At 36.3% G+C, this 13,486-nt stretch overlaps 1 protein-coding gene across 3 annotated transcripts in view; it reads right to left on the bottom strand.

Annotated features, from left to right (window-relative positions):
- Positions 1 to 13,486, bottom strand: part of rad51b (RAD51 paralog B) — a 71,189-nt gene that overhangs the window by 29,685 nt on the left and 28,018 nt on the right. For all 3 annotated transcript variants that reach the window (XR_007187295.1, XM_048208478.1, XM_048208480.1), the window contains one exon: positions 7,331 to 7,440. Coding sequence is in view for 2 of the 3 variants with exons in the window: in XM_048208478.1 (XP_048064435.1) it covers positions 7,331 to 7,440 (110 nt within the window). In the remaining variant the exon portion in view is untranslated. The remainder of the gene's footprint in view (positions 1 to 7,330; positions 7,441 to 13,486) is intronic.

Genomic DNA, 13,486 nt, shown 5'->3' with positions numbered 1-13,486 from the left:
CTCAAATGAGTCAATCTTAAATGAGTTAAAAAGTGTTAAATGAACAAAGAGGTGTGAGGAAATAGGATGTGTCAGATCCGCATCATATGCGTCATGTCTTAAAGTGACAGCAGCCTAATAAACATGTTGCTGTCTGTCATTAATTTTAATCAAAAGAACAAAAGACAAAGAGAAAATCCCTCAATGCTCTTGACTGAATAACTTTTGTAGCTTTAATAAGGATTAATATATATTTAAATTTATAATTTATGCGTGAAGTGAAGACTGTGCAGTGTTTTATGATTCAGTTACTGTATGTTTACCTGTTAGACCTAACTGAAAATCTTAAAGCACTGTTTACAAGGTTACATGGGTCAAAAATGATGAAAACAACAACTTCTTTTTGTGCATTTTTGCAGGGCAAGTAAAAATCTGAACTGGTGCACCTGGGCAAGAAGAAAAACAAACAAACAACCTAGCATTGAGCCCTGACATATTTAAGGCACAGCTAAAAGTGACATTTATTACAATGGGTTTATGTGAAGATTGTTTTAAGTTCATTTAAATTAAGTTATTTGTTAAAGCCTGAAAATTGATTAAAATTGATAGCTTTCAATTATACTGCAATGCTGAATGGCAATAAGTAATGGCTAAAATTGAGAGGAAAAAAAAATAATTTTAATATAGACATCAGTATCAGTACTTACAAGTACCAGTGATACAAGTACCAGTGATACTGGCCTTTATGCTTAGTAAAAAAGATGCCATTAAACAAATATTTCAAATATACTGTCTTTATGATGTTTATACATGTATGTATATATATACACATATATATATATATATATATATATATATATATATATATATATATATATATATATATATATATATATATATATCAGTATTTTCCATGTTTGCAACAATCATCTCTTACACAACACTTAATCCACACACAATCCAAAAAAAAAGAACAACACAGCACAATTACAATACTCTTGATTTACGATTAAGTGTCTTATTTAGCTCAAGAATCGCCTGATGCACAAACGAGTGTTTCAGGTTCAGTTTTTTTCAGGATTCTGTACCTCCGATTTGATGGTAATACAGGGAGTGCAGAATTATTAGGCAAGTTGATTTTCTGATCATATTTTTTTTCCAAGCACATTTTACCAATTCCAATCCACATCAATCTTAATAACTACTATTAATATTGTTTTTAATCATTTATAAGTGATATATAATTGTTCATGAAGGCTGGAAATGAAAAATGCCCTATATTCAGGTGTGCAGAATTATTAGGCAGGGTTTCTTTTACAGATAAAATGAGCCAAAAAAGAGATTTAACTCAGACATAAAAGTCAAAAATTATTAAATACTCATGAGAAGGACGCAATACTAATGTAATACTAGAAATTGCAAAGTTAAAGCATGACCATTGGACAGTGAAATGCTCATTGGGTCAGCTGGGTCATACAAAAACAGCTGGAGAAGAAAAGACACGTTAACTGCAAAATAATTAAGAATTAAGGTGAAGAATTAAGTGTGAAACCATCAGGAACCCTTTAGTCTCCAGCGCCACCATTTCCCAGTACTGAAACCTACCTGGAGTCTTCAGAAGTGTGAGGTGTCAGGATCTCAGAGACTTAGGTTAGGTGAAGAACCCTAAAAAGCGACCTGCTCTTAATAAGAATCACAAGCTGAAGTGTTATAAAGTACATGAAGACTGGGTTTTTATAGGCCTTATAGACAGACAGCTTGAGAGTGACTCCTGAAGGACCAGCACCACATCCTCTTGTACCACTGTTTGAAGAATTTATCTTCCAGAATCTGGCAGTAAGGTGTGGGAGTTCACTTTTAGTCCATCTCTTATCCTGAAATGTCCATCTTGCAGAGATGGACTAAATGATCTTCCAAAACTTACTGCCAGATTCTGGAAGATAAATTCTTCAAACAGTGGTACAAGAGGATGTGGTGCTGGTCCTTCAGGAGTCACTCTCAAGCTGTCTGTCTATAAGGCCTATAAAAACCCAGTCTTCATGTACTTTATAACACTTCAGCTTGTGATTCTTATTAAGAGCAGGTCGCTTTTTAGGGTTCTTCACCTAACCTAAGTCTCTGAGATCCTGACACCTCACACTTCTGAAGACTCCAGGTAGGTTTCAGTACTGGGAAATGGTGGCGCTGGAGACTAAAGGGTTCCTGATGGTTTCACACTTAATTCTTCACCTTAATTCTTAAGTATTTTGCAGTTAACGTGTCTTTTCTTCTCCAGCTGTTTTTGTATGACCCAGCTGACCCAATGAGCATTTCACTGTCCAATGGTCATGCTTTAACTTTGCAATTTCTAGTATTACATTAGTATTGCGTCCTTCTCATGAGTATTTAATAATTTTTGACTTTTATGTCTGAGTTAAATCTCTTTTTTGGCTCATTTTATCTGTAAAAGAAACCCTGCCTAATAATTCTGCACACCTGAATATAGGGCATTTTTCATTTCCAGCCTTCATGAACAATTATATATCACTTATAAATGATTAAAAACAATATTAATAGTAGTTATTAAGATTGATGTGGATTGGAATTGGTAAAATGTGCTTGGAAAAAAAATATGATCAGAAAATCAACTTGCCTAATAATTCTGCACTCCCTGTAATTCAAACTCATTATGCATTATTAGCCAGTCTTAAATTATTATAATAAGTTGTGTCATATAACTTCTCTAGAGGCTGGCCAACAATCCTGGAGCAGATTTTTAATTGATTAAACAAATATGTTTTTATAATATAATATTATATATATATATATATATATATATATATATATATATATATATATATATATATATATATAAACGTATAAATCTAAATATGTATTAAAAACTGAAATGTGTGTGATTAATCATGACAAATAACAGAAAAATGTGCAATTAATTAGTTATTTTTTAATTGATTGACAGCACTAATTATTTTAGATCTTTGCTCAAAAGCAAAAACAAAAAAAAATGCAATATTTAACATGTCTGAACTCTTTCCCCTTATGCAACAAAAAGGGCATCTATCAGGCTGCTACGTCAATGGGCATAAAAGCAAGCACAGGATCCTGGAAAACAGCCTGCAGGGAAGCAACAGCATTGGGTTACCAGACTCAGCAGTGTCTGCTGGCAAACTGCGTCAAAGCCTATTAGAGATTCTTGTTAATCTACATTACTCCTTTTGTCATCAGCCTCTAATATCGAAACCCAGCACTGGGGTGTGCCATGTTCAAAATGAGGTATCATAGTGAATATTACTCAACAAAACTCAAAAGAGGAAACAGGCGTGAGGTGAAGGGTGATACTGTCTGCTAACTGTTGCGCAAAACACTCATCTGAAATGAATCAGACCCCCCCAAACAAAAGTAAACAAATGAAGCTTTTGTGAGTTCGAACCTAATATAATATGGCATAACTCGTGTACTCATGAAATGAAAGGCATTTCCGTCTCAAGTTAACTGTCCACAGACGGCAAGACTTGCTCTAGGCTTATTTGTATAAAAATAAACTGGTGCATTTCCTTATTTTCACCTTTGCATGGGTATCTTACATGTGGTTAAGAATGAGTTAGTTTTTACAAACCTGCTGCCAGTTGCTTTGTGTGAATGCGGTTCCTCACTGATGCGCCGTGACACACAGACGCAAAGCTTTCCAGCCACCCAAATCAGCCCAGTTCCCTTAACTTTGACCCAAACGCACATCTTTCACATATGAAGTAGCATGACTTTACCTCTAATGGATAAAATCCACAGTAAATGGCTGAAAAGCAGGGAGTTTCTGAGGGTTTTTTTTTTTTTTTTTTTTTAACTGAAGCTGCCATGCCAGAGCCACTGAACCACACAAAAGAGCCAGGCACCATTGCCTTCCTTGTGTACCAGCAGTTTTGGACCACTGCCTCTCCACCAGTGTGCCTTTCTTTAGGTGGGAGCTCAGTCGGAAAAAAGAAAAACAAAGTCTTCAGGGCTCTAAGGGTGTACGGGCAATGAGGTATGCCATCATTTGACAGGATGAAAACAAGTAGGGCAGGCCGAGACAAGGAGAGGGGTGGTGGGATAAGCAATTTTCTTTCTTTTAAGCTCGTCTTAAAGATGAAATCACTGGATGAGTGCATTTTATTTTCTTGTGTTGGCGTATTTCCTGTTGAAACAGGAAGTTTAGGGGGACAAATAGGCAGTGAAAGGGTAGTGTCCTTTAAAAAAAACATTCGAAAAGAACTGATTCATTATTTTCTACTTGCTAGTCAGTTGCAGGTGGCCCACTTTTTCCAGTTTCAATGGTTCTGGAAGTCTTTGTTCATTAATTTTTGAACCAGCTACAAGGTGTATTGCAATATTAAAAAACTTTTATTTAAAGGTGCAATATGTAAGAATTTTGCAGTAAAATATCCAAAAACCACTAGGCCACTGCTATATATTTTGTTCACTTGAGTACTTACAATATCCCAAATGTTTCCAACTATTTGTAAATCGTTAGAAAATCATGATTTTACCCAAGGCTCCAGGACGTGTGAGGAGTCGCCTGTCAATTGCTTCATACCCGCGTTACCCTCGGTTTCCGGTTTTATTTTGTAAAAACCATGGAAACACCAAAGACGCTTTAATGTTTACGTCTTTTAATAGGCATGGGAACAACTGTTCGGTTACATTTATAGACAGGAAACTAATTGTTGTTATATAGCTCAACACGTTTATTAGTCTTATTGTTTAAATCTAATTTTCTTGATTTTTTGCGAGTACCATGCTTTACCATGCCTCAGAGAAAAACACTATTTTGTCAAGTAGCTAACATAGCATAATCAGATGCAGCTTTATTTTTAGTAACAGTAAAACAGAAGTTTCTCCATCATACAATACGTTTTAAAATTAATTGCATGCCATTTATCAACACAAGCTATCCAGCATTTAATATGATATTCTAATACCAATCTAGCTTACTGCAGCATGTAACAGTGTCTCACAGCAGCCACTGAGCGAACGCACAGAGTAACGTTATAACATCATTTTCAACACACTCAAATATATCTAATATAATAAACAGAGCTGTGTTACCTCATACTCATGACCGGAAAAGCGGAAGCAGTGCATGCGACTGTGTCATAATAAAAGTTCCGCTGCTCGTGAGGCGTGTGTTGTGCAATCGCTCCAGTGGCCTTGTTCAGCTCCCACTGTCTCTAGCAGACATAAATTTTACATACTGCACCTTTAGAGCAAAAAAGTATTTGAAAATTGGATGAAAAGACAAAGGCAGGCACAAGACTGTGCACTTTTATTGATTTTAGTGAGGGAAAGAACTATTGTACAATCCCATGAAGCACTGCGAAAGACAATCAAATTAAAAACAATGGTCAAATATAAAATGATTAATTTAAAGGTGTTGATTATCTATTGAAACAACATATATCCAGCGTTAGCGTCAGTTCTGGCAGGTCACGTCAGTCAAGCTCGCAACAGCTGGCTCCCAGGTGACTTACGTAAACCTATAGGAATACGACGCTTATCAAAGCATCCATATATAAGCTCCTCAGTATTATCAGCAGCTATTGCATTTTCTCAAGAGCTAATTACCCTCCTCCATCCCCAGCTCCTCCTCTCTTCAGTCAGGGATTGGCCTTATGATTCCCCTGAATCAGACTAATTCTTGAAATATGTGTACATGTTAAATTACTAACATTAATTATATCTGCATATGTTGGTTCTGTTCTGTTTACCCTAAGGGGGGTTATTGCTGCTCTCCCTGCTCTTATCCATGCTAGGCTGCAAGGATGCACAGGGAGTTCTTGCCCAGAACAGAATCATACCGCCAATACAAACTCTACGCAATTATCAATCATATTTGACGACAGTGGTCCTGACAGAAATTAAGTTTTTATATTAACTGTTTTGAGAGCATTGGGAGTAGGGTATATTACATACAAAAAGTGAGCAAAGAGCGCTCCCATTATAATCACTGAAGCTGGCAACACTGCACAATGAATCTCTTATTTACATTGTGTTGTTTTTTTATAATGAATGGATTCACAAACGTGCTTTGGCTGAACTCTTTCAGCTTGCTCTAAACAAACTACAGCATTTTCAGTGGTGTTGAGTGGATTGTAAAATAGGACTGTAAAATTTATTTAACAGAAGAATTTGTAGTGAAAAACAACATCACCCATGATGCTATACAGAAAATTCCACCAATCAGATTTGCATATCATTAGGGATGCACCGATAATGATAACCAATAATTTTTTATTAGAATTATCAGTTATCAATATTGGCCAAAATGTTCATATCGGTGCATCCCTAATGATTTGCATGCCGTGACTCTGGTTGGTGCAATCTTCTGTACAGCATCAAGGGTGATGTGGCTTTTCACTACAAATTCGGTTATTTAAAAAAAAAAAAGGATAAAAATGAAGTAAACAGATGTCAATCTCGGGGCTCACAACAGGTGTGTCTTTAAAGGTTTATAAGTTTTTGTTAAAGGTGCCGTAGAACGTCTTTTCAAAAGATGTAATATAAGTCTAAGGTGTCCCCTGAATGTGTCTGTGAAGTTTCAGCTCAAAATACCCCATAGATTTTTTTTTTATTAATTTTTTTAACTGCCTATTTTGGGGCATCATTAACTATGCACCGATTCAGGCTGCGGCCCCTTTAAATCTCTTGCTCCCTGCCCTCCTGAGCTCTCGACTATAAGTGCAGTTATACAGTGCATAAACAAAGTTCACACAGCTAATATTACCCTCAAATGGATCTTTACAATATGTTGCATGCATGCATGCATGCATCGATTCCTGTGAGTATAGTACTTATTTGGATGTTTACATTTGATTCTGAATGAGTTTGAGGCTATGCTCTGTGGCTAACGGGCTAATGCTACACTGTTGGAGAGATTTACAATGAATGAAGTTGTGTTTATGAATTGTACAGACTGCAAGTGTGTAAAAATGAAAATAGCGACGGCTCTTGTCTCCGCGAATACAGTAATAAATGATGGTAACTTTAACCACATTTAATAGTACATTAGCAACATGCTAACGAAACATTTAGAAAGACAATTTACAAATATCACTAAAAATATCATGTAATCATGGATCATGTCAGTTATTATTGCTCTATGTTCCATTTTTCGCCATTGTTCTTGCTTGCTTATCTAGTCTGATTATTCAGCTGTGCACAGATCCAGACGTTAATATTGGCTTGTTAATTTCCGAAACCCAAGTGTTACACTTTATTAGGGGAGGGACATTATCATTCTAGAGAGAATCTATTTGGACAAAAAATGGTTGGCAAATAAAATTTAGCTAATTCACAAAGAGGAGTAAATGGTGTTTACCTGTCTCCATTCTGTATCCTCATACTGGACAATGAGGCGTGTGTTAACACTGTGACTCCATGTGTTTCCCAGCGCCGCTGTCACAAACCCAGAGTCCTCCTCAGTAGATACTGAAGGTCCCAAAAACAAAACAGATTTCCTACAGTCAGGGTTCAGGTTCTCAAGTGCTAAATTACTTTATTTAAATAAAAAAGACATACATTCCTTATGACAATGTCATTGTTTAGATGAATAAGCTACCATTCAAAAGTTTGGTGGTAAAATTTTAAATCTTTTTGAAAGAAGTCTCTTACGCTCACCAAGGTTGCATTTATTTGATAAAAATATTGTAAAAACAGTAATACATTGTGAAATGTTATTACAATTTAAAGTAACGGTTTTCTGTTTTAATATGTAATTTATTCCTGTGTTGCAAATCTGAATTTTCAGCATCATTACTCCAGTCTTCAGTGTCACACGATTCTTGCAGAAATCATTCTAATATGCTATTTGATGCTCTAGAAACATTTATTATCATTGTTGACAGTTGTGCTGCTTAATTTTTTTGTGCAAACTGTGATATTTTTTCAGCATTTTTTAATAAATAGAAAGTAAAAAAAAAAAAAAAACTGCATTTATTTGACAATATAAAAATATTTACGGTCACGAACACTGACAGTCTGACACCAAACTTTTGAATGGTAGTGTATAGAAGTTTCATAGTTACTAAGAAATATTTATAGCTAGTACATTTTCTCATTTCACCCACCATTAGGAACTTAATTTTGGACTCTGCATGCAGCTGTTTCACCATATTGCATGATTTCCAATTGCTATAACTCACTCATCTACTATGATTCACTTGAAAACTTGGAGCCATTGAGTCATTTTTGTGGTTTTAGCACTGAGTGTAAAGCAGATGATAAGCCCGAAGAACAATGGAAATGCTTCATTAGGTCAGACACCTGAGGAAGTTACCAATGTTACTATTGACATAACACTCATCCGGGTCTTCTTCGAACTGCTATGTAAACACACCTGTGTGTTTTTGTGCGCCCGCTGTGCCATAACCAGAAACAGCCGGGGCCTCTGAGGTCACGGTCTGAGTGTCTTTCTCATGATTCTTTGTTGTGTAACACTTAAGCACCATTCTGTAATCTGACAATACCATTCACAACTGTCACATCAGCAACTCTCACTTCCTCAAAACATTTCCTGTGGAAAGTCGAGTGCGGGAGAAACCTGAAAAGGCTGGCACGGCATGTCAGTGAACTGGATGCCTGGAAGGCCCCTCCTCTGAAAAAACAACATCCTCAATAACCCCCCAAAAATTGGAAACAATAGCCAACTACTTTACAGCTCCAGACAGGTTTTGAGCTAAAAAGGGTGAATTCGCTAAACACTGACACTTTTCACACAGAATTTCACCACAAAATCATGCTTTATTTACTAAACAAGCTATCCAGTTGAACCAGGTACTAACTAGACTGAAATAGTGCTGTGTATTACAAGTAACTTGAGTTACGTAATCAGATTACTTTTTCAAGTAACTAGTAAACAGTAACAGGCATTGATTTTAAACAGTAGTTTATTTTTTAAATTATTTTAATGAATTCTAAATGAATCAGGTTGTTGAAACCACATATGTAAATGTAACTCCTGCCAAAAATACTAAAAAAATAAACGTGAGAGAGCGTGTTATAGGCTAAATAACATATTATAGTCAGATATGACAGCGCTACTGCAGCACGCATCGCCGCATTAGAGTAGCTGAGATCTATTCAGCAAGACAACGCGCAAACTGCTGCAAATCAAACTGAAAGTAAGTCACAGGCGCTCAAAACACAATCATCTTTATTAAAAGTAATGAGACTAAATAATCTTACCAGTGCTGTTGACGCGATCTCTCCTATTGTGGTCTTTGATTTTTAAATTAGCGGATGATCAATAAATTGCAGCTCATATTTGTTGCTTTCGGTGACGTGAACTCCATGAAATCTGCATATAGCGTGGGAATTGAAGATCGGATTTATATCCGTTTTGTGGAGACACGTTTATGTGGCCAAGTGTAAATGCAATTGTTTTTATAAATCAGATAGCAATCCGATCAGAGAAAACACATTAAGTGACCAGGTGTAAACAGGCCCTTAGACTAAATGTGAACATGCATTTACTCATCTCACTTGCACGAAAACATTCAGTATTCCTCAAAATGTATAAAAAGAGTGAAATTTAAATTCTCAGAATTTTAGGCAAACCTGTAATAATTAACTATATTAAATTACACAACTATACTTTATGTATTTAATCTCACTTTATTAACCAATGTCTTTACTGCTGACCTTTAATTCAAACACGCTAATAAGCAAAAATGACTTTACATTAGATTTAGAAATAAGAGTACTGAACTTCCTTCTCCTGTATCCTATTCTTCTTTAATCCAGAATGGCAGCACAGCTGAAAGTTTTGTTTGAGCTGCGCCCTCTACTGTACAGGTGCAAATATGCATTTCCTTCAGCCTGAGGCTTATTCATTTCACTTTTGGTGTGAAAAGCCTCAACATTTGGCAAAAATATAACCTTTTTTGCTGTTATTAAAAAACAAACAAGCAATACCAGCCTAGGTGAGAAAAAGAAATGCAAAAGTAATGTACCGCATTATTTTTCATAAAAAGTGTCTAAGTAATGCAATTAATTACATTTTTAGGGAGTAACGCACTATTTTAATGCATTACTTTTAAAAGTAACTTTGCTGTATTTAAGTTATTAAGTCATTAAGAATTAAGTCATTCTGTCATTCTTTTCAGAGCAAACATGTGAAACTACATTTAAATTTTCGTTTACCATTTAAAACTTTTGTAATCTGAATTTCATTTAAAAATGACGTTTGTGTATATTTTCTATTAATCAATAAGTCTTCAAATAAGAAGAGCGTTACAATATTTTAACAGCTCTTTTGGAGAACTTCATTCTGATTCTGGCATTCCTAATATTCACCAAAATCCATGTATACAAGGCTGCTCATTAGGGCTGCACGATATATCGGATATATCGCACGATATGAAAAATAACATTGAACTTGAATGCGATTATCGCTTGAACGCGATTATCGCTTGAACGCGATTCTAAGTGCGATTATGAAATTGCAAAGGCTGCGATTATTTTTTTTGCGCAGCTTGTCAATGAAGTATGGCTCCAAATGCTAATCCATCTGAACGCATTGCGAGTTTGAGCCGCTTATAATGTATATTTGAAAAAGCAACACGCGTCAAACATCTTTCCAGACATGAGAAGCATTTACTAACATCTTGTTTAACAAAAGACAACATTTAATAACATGTTTTTACTCCAAACTCACTTCATAAAGACAGTTGAGCGTCCTTCTGTGAGATGATGTGGCTTCTTACACAGAATAAGGCAGTCATGTGTTTATTAGTCATGTTTAATCAATCAAAGCATTTCAATCTTCTGTTTATTCAGCTACAGTGCGCGTTATCTTCTTCTGCTGCAGGGCATATTTTGATTTTCTGCGCAAGAGCGCCCTCTGGCTTTCAGATGGAGAAGCATTTACTACTTAGCCTGACGTGGTCATACTCAATTCTAGTTCGAATATGAGTCTGATACTGCTCCATTGGGCTTTGATTATGGGGGCGTATTTCAACCGATCCAGGAAAGACCTCAATTGGATAGACCTACAACCAATCAGAGCTACAGAGTAAGTGACGTATGTTGAGCGACGCATAGTTGTCAACAGAACTCTTCTTAGCGACCATCGGGGCCAGCTGATAAATCAAACTTTTGCCGAATCCCGTAGGAAGGACGGCAAAGACATCTTTCCCATCGACAAATGCCTTGATCGTGGTCCTCTGTTCCTTTTTTAAAATTAATGTGCTGTCGATATCTTCTATAACGGACACGATGGCGGAATCTACACATCTCAGTTCTTCAACAGCCATCATTGTTGTAAACTAATTGACCTTTCGCAAAGACCCGCCCCCCTTAGTTACTGTTGCTTTGTCCGACAAGCCGTGGCGCTGTCACGCCACACAGAGTGGAAAATACATCGCGGAGCAAAGAGGAAACTGACAACACATCGACAGACGAGACAGAGCAGGTTACTTATGATATTAAACAAAGTCCCAGCTTTCAAACTGTGTAGTTATTAAAAAAATTCAAACAATAAAAACCGTTTTGTGGCTCTTTAATGGGTTGTGACCATGATCGTGACAGATTGCTGTAGCGCCTCAGCTCAAGAGGCTCGTGAACCGATCATCTCTTCCTACTAGTCCATTTATAGCATCAAATAAACATGAATGAACATGAGAATGAATGTTGTTTCAAAAGCGGAAAGACGTCAATATGCACAATTTTTCAAGTTTAACTCCACCGAAGTTAATCTTCTAACTCCTGACTGCTTTGTCGGACAAAATGGCGGATGCGGCGTTCTGATTGGTTAGATCGCTTGTCAATCAAACTCCCCAAGCGCTTTTTGATGATGTTTCTGGTGATAATCTGTCAATCATCGCCCTGACAATGTGATTGGTCCGAACAGTTTCTGTTCGGGCATAATTACTCCTCTACGGATCGAGTCCAGACCGAACTCCCCGACCTCAAAATGTTGTGGGCGGGGCTAAGTTCGGCTGGCATCCAGGCTATTTACTACTGGTTACAGAGCCGTAAAGCTCTGACAAGCCACGCATTAAATAATCGCAGCCTTTGCCATATCGCGTGCGATTTTATCGCGATAAATCGTGCAGCCCTACTGCTCATTTGGTGCAACTCAAACCGGCAACCCAAAATGAAAAATTCTGTCATCATTTACTCACCTTCATGTCATTCCAAACCCATACAGCTTTAACGCAGCTATAAAACACAAATGAAAATATTTTTAATGAAACCTTAACGATTTCTGTCTCTCAGCAGTTTCTGGAGACACGACCACTTCATATGATGTTCAGATTTATTCTTTTATTCACATATAAACATTGATCAACAAACATACAGAGCACATCAATTGAAGCTCAAACGTGCTCGTTTGATGAACCAATGAGGTTTGTTCTGCGCGTCGAGCATGTACGCTTGAGCTTCTGTTTACCATATTTGGTGTGCTCTATGTGCATGTGTTGATCAAAGACTTAGATTAAGGATTCCCAAACTTTGAACCATTTCAACCTAAAATATTTATTTTAAATAACCCCTGATGTAGATGAATAGATTTATTTAAATAATTTATATAATATTTAAATATTTTAACAACACATTTGCATGTTGGCAGTTCTCTGTTGTTGTTTAATGGTCACATGACATGCAGGTACCATAAAATATATTTAATAAGCGTTTCATTTTCGTTTTATTAATTATTAGCATTTCAAAAACTCATGAGCCCCCTGCACTTCCCTGTGATACCCTGACTTAGATTAAACCACTCCATTCATATGGATTCGTTTTTAAAAGTCTTTATGAACTTTTTGAAGCATCAAAGTTTTGGTGAAATGGACTTTCAATGGAGGGACAGATATCTTTCAGGTTTCATGAAAAATATTTTCATTTGTGTTTCAAAGATGAACAAAAGTCTCATGGGGTTTGGAACGATGTGAAGGTGAGTAATTGATGACAGAATTTTCTTTTTTTTTTTTTTTGTTGAAATAACCCTTTATTGTGTCTAGTATCACGCCACAGACTCACTTCCTCATTTCCCCACCATCTTGCGCCTGTTATTCATTATAGGACTGTAGTGAAAATGACCTTGTAATATTGTTGTGGTGTTTATCTTGCTACTAGGTTTTTTCTTAGCTTTAAGAGAATTTACAAAATAAACGTGTACTTAATACTTAAACTCAAACCAATACTTCATGTACACATATTAATTTGGTGAGTAGCTGAGTAATAAGTGAAATAAATGTACAGTCAGTCAGCCAGTCATTATTGCAAAATAAACACTTACATGCCGATGTGTGTAAATGAGCACATTTTAAAGAGATGAGAGACCAAAAAAAGTGGTAGTCTGCTATTTTCTCCACTGACCTGCAAGATGAGAAACTGCATCTTGTGAATTGCGGAAAAAAACTGATTTTGTGAGCACGTCTGCACTGATACTTTATTTGCATAATTACACAACACTAAAACCGCGTGCAAATATACAGCGCTATCAACAGGAACAACTCATTCTGAGTGAATT

Source organism: Megalobrama amblycephala, linkage group LG11, assembly GCF_018812025.1.
Source record: "Megalobrama amblycephala isolate DHTTF-2021 linkage group LG11, ASM1881202v1, whole genome shotgun sequence".
Taxonomy (NCBI): domain Eukaryota; kingdom Metazoa; phylum Chordata; class Actinopteri; order Cypriniformes; family Xenocyprididae; genus Megalobrama; species Megalobrama amblycephala.
Note: the sequence above shows the minus strand (reverse complement) of the source record. Positions and strands in the feature narration are given on the sequence as shown.